Below are 16,904 nucleotides of genomic sequence, written 5' to 3'. Positions count from 1 at the left end.
GCCATTTACTCACTCAAACACTTAAGAGAATTAGAAGTTATTACTCCTGAGTTTTCTGCAAAAAAATGGGTTCTTGCGTATCAAACAAAAGGTCTGCTGATTCCAAGTGGGAAGGTCTCACCAGGAAGAGAACAAGAATATCCAGATGGGACGAAGGTATTTTCATTCAATTTGTCGGTTTTTTCAATAAATGTTTGCAGTTGAGCCATGATAAATTAGGGTTTTTTTGTTAAGTAACTTTTTCCCAAAATTGGTGCATGCATTATCTTGATTGTGGTGTTTTATATGTTAATTTAAACAATCGTGGGCTGATTTCGCATAATTTATCAATTGAAGTTGGAATTAGGGTTTCGTCCGTTTTTACTTTCCAATATTTAATTCGAATTGATGCTTGCATGTTCTTGAAAATGGTGTTTAATATGTTAAATTATACAATTGTTGCCTAACTTGGAATTAATTTAAACTAGATTTTGTAGTAATTAGGGTTTCACTTACTGTTTTTGATTCACTTAAATAAAAAACAGAGTTTGATTAATTCGAATTGATGCTTGCATTTTCTTGAAAATGGTGTTTATTTAAACTATTGTTTCTTAATTTAGAAGTATTTTAATCTAGATTCCGTATAATAATTAGGGTTTACTTACTGTTTTATTGACTTTGGCCGTTACTTTGACTTTAGGAGCCCATGCTTTAAGGGAGGCACACCCCCTTTGCCATCATCAAGACATTCTAATCACCCAGATCTTCCCCAGGCTGGACTGGGAGGGGCAGTCTGCTGTGCAGAGTGTGTGCAAGCAGTAGCGTCGGTGGGCCAAGCTGCGGTACCGCCTCCCATACCACTACCCTCAAGGATGCTACCGTGCATGGCTGCGTGAGTGGGTCATCATGGACATCATTGACAATGATGGTCGTGACTTCCACGCCTGGTTGGACAAGGACATGACCGTCTACTTTGACGGCTTCCCCCTCCTTTTCAAGGAAGAGGAGGAGTAGCTGGTGGTGGAGGCCATGCAGGGTGGGTGGTGGTGGCGCTGGTGGTGGCCCCTCTTTTGTCAAGCTTTTGTTGATACAGCTTGTTTATAGCTTTTTTTATTTTTAATTTTCAAGGACAATTACATTACTACTGTCATTGCAATTAGGTTTTTGTGAATGTGACAAATGTTGGTTTTTGGTATTTGTCACTGCTATGACAATAGTTTATATCTAACCGTAGACTTCTCCCTCAATAGTGGATTGAGGTTTGAAATGTTAGGGTTGAAGCCTACCCTTTTGTAAATGAAACTGGAATGATCATGATGATGAATGAATGAAATGTTTCCTTTTGTTATCTCTTGTGTTGTTATTCAAGCTTTGGTTTGGTTTGATTTCTTAAAGTTTTGTTTTTTTTAATTGATATTGTTTAACTTTGATCAGATGATGTTGATGATTTGACTTTGAACCCTTGCATATATGTGCATCATGGTGGTGAATGGGTTGTGCAAGGTGATATGGTTTATAGTGGGGGGAGGGTGGATGTCTTTGATTACATCCATGAGAATGCAGATGGAAAATATGTTAAGGAATTAGTCGATAGTTTAGGTTATAATGATATAGAGAAAGTACATTTCTGGGACCCTAGGAAATAATTCAAGAATGGGGTTAGGTTTTTAGGTTTTGATAGTAGTACTTGTGACCCTTTCTTAGCTTTACTCTTTGAATACAAAAGCATTCATATATACATTGAACATAAAATCAAACCCACCTACAACTTTAACCTAAACAGGAGTGCAGGAGGGGGAGGAGAGAGAGGTAGCTTCCTTGAGTTGTTGAATACTGATGTGGTTGACTTAAATTCTGATTATGTGGAACCACCTTTTACAGTACTCCCACCCAAACAAACTGAAACTCAACCTGAACCTCAACCTGAACCTCAAATTCAACCTCAAAATGTGCCTCAACCTGAAATTGATTATGATTCAGAGGGTACAGATGAAGATGATGATGAGTTAGCCACTGCTAGGTCTAAGATATCTGATGATATGAGAAGGGAAAAGGCTTATTTTGAGGAGTTAGTAATGCTGAAAAAACTAGCAGAAAGTAAAGTAGAAGGTGGTCTGAATTTGGGGGATGACTTTGATGGATACAGTGACTTAGACAGCCCTAGTGAGTCAGAAGATGAGGATGATGTTGGTTACTTAGTTGCACCACAACACCATAAGAGGGGGAGAGGGAAACAGAAGCAAAACAACACTGAAACTGAAGAGAGGGAAGCCACTTTTTATGTTGGGCAACAGTTTGAGAATCCAAAGACATTTAGAAAAGCAATCATAGATTATTCAATTGATAAAGGAAGAAACATTCCATTTTCTAAAAATGATTCCACTAGGGTTTGTGCAGAGTGTGAGCACAAAGATAAAGGTTGTAAATGGAGAATTTGGGCTTCATGGGAGAGAGGAAGAAGGTCATTTACAGTGAAAACATTTGTCAGTGAGCACACTTGTGGTAGGACACCTATCATTAAGAAGATGACTTCACATTGGATTGCAGAACACTACCAGAATCTGTTTAAGGTTAACCCTTACATGAGAGTGCAAGATATTCAGGAAACCATTTGGTTAGAAAAGGGTATAAGGGTGAGCAAAGACAAGGCTTCCAGGGCTAGGAGAAGGGGTCAAGCACTCATTGTTGGTGAATACAAAGAGCAGTATGCATTACTCCCAAGGTATGCAGCTGAGATACTAAGAAGCAATCCAGGGAACACAGTGAAGTTGAAGTTGGATGCAAATGTGTTTGACAGACTGTATTTGTGTTTTGAGGCACTTAGGAAAGGGTTCTTGGCAGGATGCAGACCTTTCATATCACTTGATGGATGTTTCTTAAAGGGACCATTTGGGGGTCAATTGTTAGTAGCAGTAGGGAGGGATGGAAACAATCAAATGTTCCCTTTGGCTTGGGCTGTTTGTGAGGTTGAGAGCACTGACACATGGAGTTGGTTTCTAGAACTTCTAGCTACTGATTTAGGCACTAGTGAAGGAGCAGGGTACACTTTCATGTCTGACCAACAAAAGGGTTTACTTGCTGCTGTGTCAAATGTGTTTCCACAAGCTGAAAGTAGGGTGTGTGCAAGGCATGTGTACTGTAACTTTAGGGGAGTGTTTGGAGGTGGTTTAAAGTACAGAAAACAATTTTGGACTATTGCAAAAAGCAACACAGTAAATCACTTCAATGAAAACATTGAAGTAATGAGGGGTATTTCACATGAAGCTGCTGAAGACCTACTGAAAAGGAACTACAAGAAATGGTGTAGGGCATTCTACACTCCATTATCTTGTTGTGACAGTGTAGACAACAACATGAGTGAGGTGTTTAATGCATACATCTTGAGTGCAAGGCACAAGCCTATTATTACCATGTTGGAAGATATCAGAGAGGGTTTGATGGAAAGACTGCATAAGAAAAGAGATTTCATAGGGAAAAAGGAGATAATGTTGTGTCCTAGGATCCAAATTCAGTTAGAGAAACACAAAATTTGGGCTAGGGGTTGGAATGCATACTGGGATGGTGGGTTTTTCTATGGAGTAAGAGAAGGTGCAACACAGGTTAAGTATGTGGTGGATCTGAACCAACATACTTGCAGTTGCAATGCATGGCAGGTGAGTGGGATTCCATGCAAACATGCAATTGTTGCTATATGGAATAAAGTAGACCACCCAGAACAATATGTCAATGCATATTTCTGCAAACAGACCTACATGAAGGCATATGAATTTTTGTTAGAGCCTTTAAATGGTCCTCAAGAGTGGCCTACTTCTGATAGCATTGTTGTGGCTCCAAAGGTGAAAAAGGTCAATGGAAGACCTAAAACAAAGAGGAGATATGGTGTTGGAGAGGTAACTGCATCTGGTAAGCTGAAGAGAACAGGTTGTTCTATGAAATGCAGCTTATGTGGTGTGATAGGCCACAACAAAAGGGGTTGCAAGAATGCCCCTAAGCAACAACAACACAGCAACAATCATGCTACTGCAGAGCAGACCACACCACAGCAACAACACCCAAGAACCAGTTCAGCTATACCAATGCACAATAGGGGTGTGGGTATTTATACCTACCCAAATGGGTATCAAAGAATAGCTACTGTAAGTCATTCAATATACTCAAATTCTTTCTTACATGTTACTTTACTGTACTGAAGCCAACTTGTTCCTAATTTGTTTTAATTAATGCAGCCTATATCACAACACTTCCCCACACCACAGAGGCAAAGACCTCCTGCAGCTTTCTATTCTGATCATGGGGGTGAGCAAACCATCTACTCCTTCCCTGCACATGACTTCCCATTGTCACAGACTCAACCAAGTCAAGGACACACAATATCAAGCCAAGCATTGCAGGATCTTGCAATGGCTAGAAGATTAGAAAAAAGACCATGAGGTTAGATTTTATTGAATTTAAAGTCTTCATTACATTTCATTAGTGCAGATCATTACATTTTACCTACCCACTTAACCCACTTAACTTAAAACAAACCAGATAAAAAAAAACAGAACCACTAGGATTACAACCCACACTTCACATTTCACACTAATAGGTCTTCTCATCTTGCTCATCACATAGTCTGCCTCCCTCTTCCTTGCATAATTGTTAGCTTCACTAAGTTTTGTCCTAAAACTATCAACTTCAGCAGCAAGGCTTTGTTTATCTTGCATTAACCCTAGTATGACAATTGTTTGCCAAGTTGTTGGTTCTTGTTCATCAATCCATCTAAAAAAGATGCAACCCCTTCTGTTTGTTTCAACATCATAATTTGGACAAGCAATGAACCTCCTTCCAGGATTTTCTTTTGTCCATGCCTTTTGAATGGATACTGTGAATCCACAGTAGCACCTCTTAGGGTGTTCATTATCACCATTGTTGAACAAAGAGATAGCCCTGTTCATCATTCTGCAAATAAATTACGTTTTAATAATTTATTCCTAAATATGTTTAATTATTGTTAAAATAAGCTAACTTAAGATTTACAAAAAAATGGCAGAAAAATACCTTTTTATGTTGAGAAGAGTCAGCTATGGTGGAGCAACAGAGAAAAAACACAGAGCAGAAGATGGAGAAGAAAGAATTTTTTGTTTAAGTGTTTTGTTGTTGTTTTGATGTGCATGGAATGTTAAATACTTTGTTTTTTGAGAGCCTCAACGGCTATATTTTTGTAAAAAGCTAACTGAAATGAATTTTCCTTTATTTAATTATTGGTAAATGGTAAATGTAACTGTTTTTTTTGTCGTTTAGTGCCTTTTATTTAGTTTCCTTTTAATTTAAATGCATTTTAACGGACGTTAGTGACGGAAAACAAAAAGCAGCGGATTCCATCCAAACGCAGGGACCTAAATGCTCCTTTTGAAACTTGAGGGACCTAACTGCTCCTTTTGGCAAAGTTTAGGGACCTGCAGATCTATTTACTCGCCTGTTGGCTTATTTTAGTTTAGCAGTTGTTGAAGTTGTTTGGTTGGGGCTTGTTGCCTAGGGGTGTGCAAAATTGGTCCGGACCGAAAAAATGGATCGGATAGGACCGAGCCATATCGGAACGGATTGGATCGAAGGCATTTGGTCGGGCCTCTGGGTCGAGAAATATCAATTTTCGATCTTCGGTCTGGTTCAGACCAATTTTTCTTTAATAAAATATAATACGAAGTATAAACTATTTTAAAATATCTCTCCTTTAATATGTTGTAAATATTCTATATTGTGATATATTTTATTTTAGCTTCCAAAAAAGGTCTTAAAGAATTGAATTTTTTATATATAATTTTTCTTTTTTACCATAATTTTTAGAAAAAATAAAAAATATATAGAAATAGGTCTACAGCCGGTCCAGATTTTAGACCGATTTTTCCGGTCTGGATTCGGTCCAAGCATAATCGGCTGGTATTCGGGTCTTGAATTATCAAAATTTTGGTCTTCGGTCCGGATTTGGACTGATGCACACCCTACTTGCCTTTTTTTTTTATTTTTTTATTTTTTATCTCTCGCAGTTTGTACTCAATTATTATTTGGTTAATACTATTCTTATTTTACTAAAAAAAAAACCTTTAATTTGATAAAATGACCAAGGACCTGAAGAAAATCCAAAATTTCTTTACCCCATACTAACAAGATCAATCTGAATGGTCTAATCCAATCCGGTTTTGATTTTTGAGGTCTTGAAAAAATTTCCATGGGAAAAACAATACTCAACTCTAAGGATTGAGAAGTGAGTAGAAGAGATTTGGCTATATTCTAGCCTTTTGGGATTTTCACATTAAAATTGATTGGTACTCCGTACATACTTAAAAATTATTAGTTACACCTGGGTGCACTATGCACCCAAGTGTATTTTTATGCTCATTGATAGTACCCACTATTTTCTCTTCACATATAAGGAGAAAATATGAGAGGGTGCACGGTGCATCCGAGTGTACATACTACCATAAGAGGTAAAGTCTATGTTAATCACTTTCTCTCCTCCTCTACAATACTCTACTCTAAGGATCAAGAAGTGAGAATGTTTACGGTGAGAGAATAAAGCCTAAATATCTTACTCAATACATTGTAATTTTCTATATATCTTGTTTTCGAGTCCACCTAAAGCTAGGAGTAGCCATATTTTCATTACGATTATGACCGGTGCAAATTCAGATTGGCAAAATTGCACATTAGTTCATTAAATCCGACTGAGTACTTTTAATACATTATTCAATCAGAGTAAAATTTGTTAAAATGTGAAAGACATTGGCAAAAATATGAGGGAGGCTACATCGCTGGTTACCAGCGATGTATCTGCCCCATACCCACCAAAAAAAAGTGAAAAGAAAATAAATTGCAATGATGGCCCACCCCTTAAATAAATGGTAAAAATATTGCGAACTTGCTATATACTGTCAAATGTTAGATAAATACTGTCATTATTGTGTATATACTGTCATTGTTGTATTAAAATTTGTCATAATCATCCAAAAAGAAGAAAACGAAATGAAACAAAAATAGTAAAGGGACCACTTAAATGACTGGATAAACGTGTTACATATGCTCTCTGTCATAATCATCCAAAAAGAAGAAAACGAAATGAAACAAAAATAGTAAAGGGACCACTTAAATGACTGGATAAACGTGTTACATATACTATGTCATTGTTTGTATTGAATACTGTCATTGTTATATTGAATACTGTCATTGTTATATTGAATACTGTCATTTATTTCCGATACTTAGTACTTTGTTTGACTTTTCAACTAATTGAGTGAAAAGACGATTTTGCCCCTGGGTATGGGCAAAAAAGCCGCTGGTAACCAGCGATGTAGCCTCCCTCGCAAAAATATACGGAGTAAAAATTAAAAAACTATGTCGCATATACCCCCTGCCCCAAAGAGCACGGTGTAACGAAACCAACCCAAGTCGTCGTTAAAATCAAAGTCAAGAGTCAACAATAGGCCCAAATAGCCTAAATTTCCACACGGCAAACGTCTTTATAAACTTATACTAGTAAAACATTTCATCAACAAATTCCCACTTCCCAAACTAAAACAAACTACCATCTTCAAGCTCCAATGGAGCTCAATTTTACCAGTTTCCAGTTCTACTTCTTCCTACTCTTTTCTCTAATCTTTGTAGTTCATGCGAAGCTATACCTCGACCCGTCGGACTATAAAGCCTTCAAGATCATTCAAAGAGATTTGGGCATATATAATCACCACCCTTCTTTTAGTACAACTCCCTGCAACTCTCCTGCAGTTTCCTGTGAACGGAGAGTTGCGAATTACAGTTCTGTTCTGAAGATTACTCGTATCGCTTACGAGTCGGAGAAGCTTGATGGTTTCATCTCCCCTGTTATTGGTCAGCTCTCGGAGCTTCGAGAGCTGACTTTGTCAACTAACCATCTTGTTGACAAAATACCAGAAGAAATTGTTGACTGCCAGAAACTTGAGATTCTTAATCTTAAGAGTAATCATTTTACTGGTGGTGTACCGTCTGAATTGTCGAAACTTGTTCGTCTTCGAGTTCTTGACTTCTCCATGAATAGGCTTTCAGGGGACTTGAGCTTCTTGAGGTATTTCCCTAACTTAGAGAGTCTCACACTTGCTAATAATCTTTTCACTGGGAAGATCCCAGCATCTCTGAAGTCGTTTAGGAACTTGCAATTCTTTGACATTTCTGGGAATGATTATATTCAAGGCCCATTTCCTGTTTTAAAAGGGGTTGAATATATATCATCAGAAGTCCCAAAGAAGAGCTTAGTTCCAAGAAGATACATACTTGAGCAAAATTCAACTGCGAGGAGTAATCGCAGTTCGTCTAGAGCTCAGAGAGCAAGCTCTGGTCCTGCTCAAGCTCCTTCGCCATCTGCACATAAATCAAAGCACCACAACAAACGGAAGAAGCTCGTGGCTTGGTCACTCGGGTTCCTAGCTGGAGGTGTAGTAGGGGGTATATGTGGGATGATATTTTCGGTACTTGTGAAGACGGGATTGGCTATGTTACGTGGTAGGGGAAAGGGTGCTGGACCATCAATCTTCAGTCCACTTATCAAGAAAGCGGAGGACCTTGCTTTCTTGGAGAAAGAAGATGCTTTGACAAACTTACAGTTGATAGGAAAAGGTGGATGTGGTGAAGTGTACAAAACAGAGCTACCAGGCAGCAATGGAAAGATGATTGCAATAAAGAAGATAAACGAACCTGCAAAGGAGGCTGCAGAGATCACTGAAGAAGATAGTAAAATGTTGAACAAGAAGATGCGTCAAGTCCGATCAGAGATACAAACTGTTGGCAAAATCAGACACCGCAATTTGATACCTCTCCTTGCTCATGTGCCAAGGCACAATTGTCATTTGTTAGTCTATGAGTATATGAAAAATGGTAGTTTGCATGATATAATGGTAAAGCTTGCCAAAGGAGAGACAGAGTTAGATTGGCTTTCTCGATTTAGAATAGCACTCGGAGTGGTTTCAGGGCTTGAATATCTACATATAAATAATAACCCCAGAATCATTCATAGGGATCTCAAGCCAGCCAACATCCTTCTTGATGATGACATGGAGCCTCGAATTGCAGATTTTGGGCTTGCAAAGGAAATGCCCCTCGAGAATACCCATATGTCAACTTCACATGTAGCTGGAACATATGGGTATATAGCTCCAGAGTATCACCAAACTTTTAAGTTCACAGAAAAATGTGATATATTCAGCTTTGGCGTGGTTCTTGGATCTCTGGTAATGGGAAAGCTACCAGGCGATATATTCTTTCAAAACACAGAAGAGATCAACTTGGTGAAATGGATGAGGAATGTCATGACTTCAGAAGAACCAAAAAGAGCACTTGATCCTAAACTAATGGGGAATGGGTATGAAGAGCAAATGCTTCAAGTCCTAAAAATTGCATTCTTTTGTACTCTCGATGATCCCAAACAAAGGCCTGACAGTAAGGATGTTAGAGGTATGTTGTCCCAAATCAATCACTAAATATAAGTTTAAGCTGAATGTTCGACTGGAATGGTGGTAAATACAGGTAAATGCAGTATAGAGCTACTCACATATAAGTGTATCTAGTGTATCTATTAAGTGTAGTTCTGTTTTAGTGTTTTGTTGATCACTTTATAGTTGTAATATTGAATCAAGATTCAAGATCATCCATGTGTTTGCTGATACAATATATATTTTACTGCTCAAACAAATAAAGAGCAATTGAACGATTGAACAGCTATAACAAGCATGGCAAGAATTTAATGGAAAACTCTACTAGAAAGAATATAGCTCAGTCATATAACATACTCGTATCATAAGGCAGAAGTTTCAAATTTAATCCACTATACTCACAGTATTGATGATTTTAACATGTATGAATATCAAATGCTTAAGTTCACTCACTCCACATCACGCAGTGTTTTGACCATAGACATCACGGTCTTGCAGTGCCTTAAAAGTCCAACAATAATTGTGGAAGAATTCGTTCCAAATGGGTTGCTTCTATCTGACTAACGCCTTCTGCTTCAGCAATGGCGGCAGCCCTTTGAATGGCCTCTGAATTAAGGTTATAGTTTAAGTAAAATTTGGCAAGAATATTTATGCAAATGATAGAACGTAAAAATAATTCAGGTAAAAGCAAACCTGTAATGAAGATTCGGAGGAGTTCACAACTTAGTTTCACAGCAGTTGCATTTGCTGTAGTTCACAAGTCAACAAAATACATATATGATTCCTTGCATATGTGATATATTAGTGCAAGACAAATAAATGACATAAGAGAAACAACATAAAAATATCACAAATCTGTATCAATCAAAACAATGCATGCAGGAGCCTCTCCAGGAAGCAGAAAAAAGTACTGCATATCACTAGGCTGCAAAGTTCCATTACTCCCATAAGGCAAGGCTCGTTTTGTAAATATTCCCATAGAATTGACAATTAGCTTACACTATCTACGTAATCAGTATAGTCAGCACTTAACCAGTACGTTGCAAGACAGAGCGATCATAAATAGTTTTCTAACATGTCACATTGAATGTTAAACAAGACTGTTTGCATACAAGATTAAACACTAATGAGCTTGACAATGTAATTGTCATACCAGATGTTGGCCGGACTTTTTTAGTTGTCCCAACTGCTCCCTGCAGGAGCCAAAATCAAATGTATAAAATCTCTACCCGCTCTGTGCAGTATATATCAAAAGTTAGATCAAGAAGCAAATGCTACAATATCATAATTTTTTATGATGCATATGGTTCACATAATCCGAACTATCCATAGATCATTAAGAATATTCCATACTAATAACCCGAGTAGAAGTTGCATCATCATTCATCAGGTTATGAAGGAAAATGTGTGTGAAAGGAACACATACAAAGTTGAACGGAGAGGACAAATATAAGTCGAAAAAGCTAAAGCACTTGCAAAGAACAACACAGTTAATAATATCAGCTTCTGAAGGGTTTGCTTCACCTAAATGGATAAATGTAGCAGACAATGAGGAAGTGTATCGACACAAAAAATTAAACAAGTCAAGCAGATCAAGGTCAAACAAATGTGAGAAATCAACGAGGGCACCTGCATTTCTAGTACCCTACTCCACAAAATGATGTTCTAATTGCAATGCAGATATTGAAATCAAAGTGAGGCTGTAAGTAGGATCTATCCCTTCGAGTTTTGACATACACCAACACAAACTAACATAGCACCCATGCTACTAATCTTATGAAGTCATCACTTTCCATTAAAAACTCAGACAAAAATCTATATCAATGTTATAGATTCATCCTCAAGCAAACATAACATTTTCAATAATGTAGTTATGTGCTTATATTAATAATTAGACACCGCCATTTTCACCGATTTCTACATCGTACTCAAAGAGTTATATTGTTAATTGCAACAAACATACACGGCGCATAGTGATATTACATTACATAATTGTTCAAATTTCCGAATTGTTACCAAACTAAACAGAAACTCAAACTAAATTCAGCAAAAGTTTAACAAAATCTGGAAATCAAAAAACCTAAAACTGAAATTCGAGAAGTGTCAGAATTTACCTCATGGTCCAAAGTATCAATGCCTTCGTTCTTTTCTCTCTCTACAATTAAAAAAACATTAATAAAAATATATGCATAATTAACACAAATTAAGATTAAGATTGCGATTAAGCAATTAGGAGAGAGAAATAGAAATTACCGAAAGCTTTTTTGCGCCAAACGAGCTTGAAAATGGCGTGAATTAGGTCCTAATTATTCGAAATTAACGAATCAAAACAAAATTAATCAAACAATAATTAAGAAATAGACATTTGAATGAATAAAAATAGAACAAAAATAACTTACGGGGTCGAAATTCTCCTCCATTTCCGAGAGCAAATAGAACACAAAATTAAACTGGGAATGGCGCTCCTCTAATTTTCTCTCTGTTTGAGTCTTTGTAATTTGACGCAATTTTTTTGTTATATAATTTACTTTTTCAAATGACAACAAGTAAGCCCCTATAGCTCAGTGGTAGAGCGCCAGTCTTGTAAACTGGAGGTCTGTAGTTCGATCCTGCATGGGGGCAATTGTTTACTTACCCTTTTTACCTAGATTTTTTTCTTCATTTTTTACAAGAAAATAACATGGCTTAAATTATTATAGGGGGTCAATGGGTCATAAAAAGTGGAGAATTTTTTTAAAAAAATATGTCACATCTTTAAGTTTTGCTCTTTAAAAAGTGAGATGTAACTTGACTTGTTACATTTTTTTTATATTTGGTAAATTTTAAACTTTTGGAAGTTTTTTTGCTTGTCAGTTCTATTCTAATTTCTAAGAAGATATTCCACGATCTACGGGGATTTTAGTGGATGTTTGAAGTAGTCAATAGTCAAAACTACTTGACGAGTCAGTAGTCACTTCATATTTTTTTCGAATTACTAATTTACAGAGTCATGTTTATGAAAATATAAAAAATCCTAAGTAACCTTAACTTTGTTTTGTGACCAATACGTCATCTTTGATGATTATTTTTGTGTTCAATTCCACTCAAAATTTCTTCTCGAGTTTGTCAAGTGAAACCTAGGCATAAGTTCTAAGAAACCATCCTCGCTTGATTACTTTCATCATTATTTTGACTAGTAAATTGCAATCATACTTAAGGGAATATACAAATTTCTACGATGAATAATACTATGTTCGAAGTGTGGTGTGGTAATTTCACTTCATATTTATGCCCAATGTCTTCATTAATCACTAATTAACCTCTACTAAGACCTTTTGATATATAAACATTCTATAACATTTTCAAACCAACATATAGCACAATATACGTTTAATGGTTTCGTGTAAGTACTTAATACAAGCCTACGAGTACATGCTGGTGCGGTACTTTTAGGCCCCGTTTAGTTCGATCACCTTATTTCTTCTTATTTGATTTTAATTGATCTAATTAGAACTTATATTTTCTCATCAGAACTGATCCGATCTAAACTGATCCGATCAGATCTAATTTTTCATAATTAAGATTTAAATAAAAAAAACCCTACAATGATTCAATATTAAATTATTTACATTAAATAAATATTATACAAATTTATAATATTATTATTATAAATTATACATTATTTATTTGACTTTAGTCATTATTTAACTATTCCATATATTAGACAGACTTGGACAAATCGATTCTGATTTGAACATGATATGGACACACTGGTTCTGAGTTGGACATGATATGGACATACGGGTTCTGATATGGACATAATGGTTTTGACCTAGACATTATTTGACATAACGGTTTTAATCTAGACGTATGAGTTCTGATCTGGACAGATTAGTTCTGATTCGGACATGATATGGACATACCGGTTCTGATCTGGACATATTGGTTCTAATCTGGACAGACCGGTTCTGATCTGGACATATTGGTTTTAATCTGGACGTAATCTTTACATATCGGTTCTGAACTAGACAGGTCATGTCAGATCGGTTCTGATCTAGATATGATCTGCACATACCGGATATGATATGAACATTATGGTTATGGTCTGGACAAAACACATATGATCTGGACATAGTGATTATGATCTGGACATAATATATCTAGTTTAATTACCAAAACTAGTGTACTTTGTAATAAATATACGAGTAAACTTATTCAAAACAAACGAAGTATATTTGTTCAATTAATCCTTGCCTGGACCGAGATGTGTACTCAGATCCAGCATGCATGCTAACATTTGGGATGTTAAAAGGCTAAAAGCTCATTCAATAATCAAATGAATTTGGTAAAGGCTTAATTAGTAAGCTTCTTGTATAATCTTCAGCCCAACTCTACTCCAGCCCAGTAGTTTTCTTTTTCCTAAGAGAATGGAAACACATGCAATACCACTATACCAGTATACCACCCACTAATATAGTCTTTATTTGCATTTTTGTCAGTGACGGATTCAGGAATAGAGAGATGGGGTGCGGTCCTACTAATGCAAGTTTCATTACGTATACTGAAAATGGTCTATTGGAACTTGCTTTAGTAGATTTGACCATAGCTATCTTTCATTACGTATATTTTTACATCTCCACTAGACCACCACCCAATAGGGGTGCAAATGAGTCGAGACTCTCAATAAACTACTCGGGTTCAGGCTCGGTTAAAGTTCGTTCATGTTCGTTGATTTAATAAATGAGCTGAGCTTGAACAAATTTGGAAGCTCGTTTAACAAACGAGTTTGAACATGAACATATGTATGCTCGTTCATTTATGTTCATGAACTACTCGTTATTTATGTTCATGAACTACTCGTTATTTATGTTCATGAACAAACTCATCTATTTGTGTTCATAATCAAAATTTTCATACACAATTGTACGATCATAGATAAAAATCGTATTATGACTATAATTCAAACAACCAAAAACATATACTTCATAGAATAAAAAATACTTTGAATTCAAATGGCTAAATTAGTGCACGTTCAAAATTATGTTTTCTAATGGTTAAACTTTAAAGTGAAAGCTCGTTTAAGGAAAAAAAGCTCGTTTATGAACTCGGCACGGCTAATAAACGAGACGTTCATGAACCGGTCACGAACACAAAATATTTTAAATGAACCGAGCTTGTACAAAATTTTGAGCTCGGTTGAAAGCTCGGTTGAAAGCTCGGAATCGAGCTCGCCTAAAATAAATTAATATGAACAAGAACAGGACAGTACTCGACTCGACTCGCCTCATTTACACCCCTAGCTACCACCCAATAATATAAAAAATAATTCGATGGTTACGCTGCCCAGCAACCCAATTACCCAAATACTTTAGTACTCCGTTGGACATAAATTGAGCAGGGCTTGGGTACCCATAAAATCTTAAATGAGAATGATACTTCAAATAGAGCTGGCAAAAATTGACCCAACCCACCAACCCAACCCGAACCCAACCCAATAATAAAGGGTTGGGTCAAGATTTTCAACCCGTTTAATTAAATGGGTCAACCCAACCCAACCCGTTTAATTAAATGGGTTGGGTCAGGTTGAAATTTTCAACCCGAAAACAACCCGTCTAACCCATTTAAGTGCAAGCAAGTATGTAATATATATATGTATAATGTGATTTGAAAGATTTTATTTCTCATTTTCCCTTCAACATTGAATAATTATTTGACGTTTTGATTCATGTCAAATACATATTGAAAAATTACTTTTTGCAATGAGATATGCCATAACAAAATCACCTCGCAATTCTATAGTCAAATCAATTTACAATTAAAAGTGGGAAAAAAAATTAAACGGGTCAACTTCAGGTCAACCCGTTTATAGTTGGGTTGGGTTGGGTTGAAAATCTCAACCCGTTTAATTAAACAGGTCGGGTTGGGTTGGGAAAATCTCAACCCGTTTATAAATGGGTCGACCTGATTTCGACCCAACCCAACCCATTGCCAGCTCTAACTTCAAAGCACAAAGGTAACACCGTAAGAACCATAGAATGCTTCAACAAACTGATAAATGAGGTGCTTGGTTATGAAAGGTTTGGAGAAAAAAGAAAGGTGAGTTGATTTAGAAATTTAACCATTTTAAAAAGCTAACAGGATCATAGTGTTTGGTTCGGAGTTGGTATGAAAAAAGCTAATATTAAAAAAGCTCAATGTAGAATCTTTTTGCATTAGAGATCTGGAAAAGTGGATGTAAAATGATAACTTTGTCCTAATCTATTATCTATTACTATATACTAAAAGAGACACTAGGAATGACACGTGTCAATTTCTGGTGCAATTTTTTCCCGCCAAAAACCACTTTCCCAAAAGGTGTACCTGTTTGATTTTATATTTATTCTCTACCTTTTTTATAATCTATTTATTGGAAACAAAATTTAGTTTATAAATTATGGCAATAATAGATATGGCGTAATAATAATTATTCTAAATTAGTAATATTTTAGTCAAATTGCTATATTAATAATGGAAAATATACCATTCAATATTTGGTCAAATTACCATATTAAGAATTTAAATATGCATATTAGATGAATAAATTTAAATGAGTATGTTAAAAATGTTATAACTATGCAATAGTTTGGGAGATATTCAGTTAAATATTTTGTGAAAAAATGATCAAAATCCGTGCGTGCACGGGATTTAATCTAGTATTATTTAAAAATACAACTCTTACCAACCTACATTAGTTTATGTCAATGTTATGTTATTAATAGTCATTTTATATATTAAACATACCAACTAACAGGTGATTTACCAAACACTTTAAACAAACAGATGTTTCAAACATATAGTAACAACCAGTAAAACCAGCTAAAAACTACTCTATACTCCGTCATTGCCAAACAAGACCAAATTATTTGTTTTACGTTTCAGCGTATAAATTGTTTTAATAACTTTTTTTTAATAACTACTATGTAATTAAATTAAACTAATAATTACTCCTAAGAATTAGTTAATTATAAAGTACGACGTAAGCAATTACGCAATTATGATATAATTGCGATTTGATATAGTGGAGTTATAGTTGAAGTTGATACTCTATAGATGCTTAATTCTTCAAATTAAACTAATTAATGTAATTAATTAAGATGATTAGTGTGAGCCACATGTACATGCTCCCACAAAGATGGAGTTTAACATAGTGATTTCAGTAAACATCCCCCAAAAATGTCGTTATTGGCAAGAGGGGATGATTAGAAACTTGCCTTTTTGCTAAGCATATTTTTGTTTCAACTTTTTAACATAAACTGTAAGGAAGTAGCTTTATTGCATGCCTTCTTTTGATTTTCTACCATATGATATTGGTTTATTAAATTATTTGACTCCCTCAATATATAATACAAAATTTTGCACCCAAAATACGGAGTATATAAAATTCAGGAATACATACAGAGTTTTGTGTAGGGTTATAATATACTCGTAATTTATCACTAATAATATAATGTAAGGCATTTAAAAAAGGTG

At 35.7% G+C, this 16,904-nt stretch overlaps 2 protein-coding genes and 1 non-coding gene across 3 annotated transcripts; 2 read left to right on the top strand and 1 right to left on the bottom strand.

Annotated features, from left to right (window-relative positions):
* The first annotated feature begins 7,444 nt into the window (after nt 1-7,444).
* On the top strand, nt 7,445-9,694 carry LOC110794572 (leucine-rich repeat receptor-like serine/threonine/tyrosine-protein kinase SOBIR1). The gene has a single exon (XM_021999549.2). The coding sequence runs from the start codon at nt 7,557-7,559 to the stop codon at nt 9,462-9,464; it is 1,908 nt and encodes a 635-aa protein (XP_021855241.2). The 5' UTR covers nt 7,445-7,556; the 3' UTR covers nt 9,465-9,694.
* Nucleotides 9,695-9,723: 29 nt separating this feature from the next.
* On the bottom strand, nt 9,724-11,944 carry LOC110794574 (protein MHF2 homolog). The gene is made up of 6 exons (XM_021999550.2): nt 11,816-11,944; nt 11,670-11,718; nt 11,531-11,571; nt 10,570-10,609; nt 10,110-10,163; nt 9,724-10,022 (listed from the first exon to the last, which is right to left on the bottom strand). The coding sequence occupies exons 1-6, from the start codon at nt 11,834-11,836 to the stop codon at nt 9,919-9,921; spliced, it is 309 nt and encodes a 102-aa protein (XP_021855242.1). The 5' UTR covers nt 11,837-11,944; the 3' UTR covers nt 9,724-9,918.
* Nucleotides 11,945-11,966: 22 nt separating this feature from the next.
* Nucleotides 11,967-12,038, top strand: TRNAT-UGU (transfer RNA threonine (anticodon UGU)). The gene has a single exon. It is a non-coding gene; the product is annotated as a tRNA-Thr (tRNA).
* The last annotated feature ends 4,866 nt before the right edge of the window (nt 12,039-16,904 follow it).

Source organism: Spinacia oleracea, chromosome 1, assembly GCF_020520425.1.
Source record: "Spinacia oleracea cultivar Varoflay chromosome 1, BTI_SOV_V1, whole genome shotgun sequence".
In the NCBI taxonomy this organism is placed as follows: domain Eukaryota; kingdom Viridiplantae; phylum Streptophyta; class Magnoliopsida; order Caryophyllales; family Amaranthaceae; genus Spinacia; species Spinacia oleracea.
This window is presented reverse-complemented; position numbering and strand designations above follow the sequence as displayed.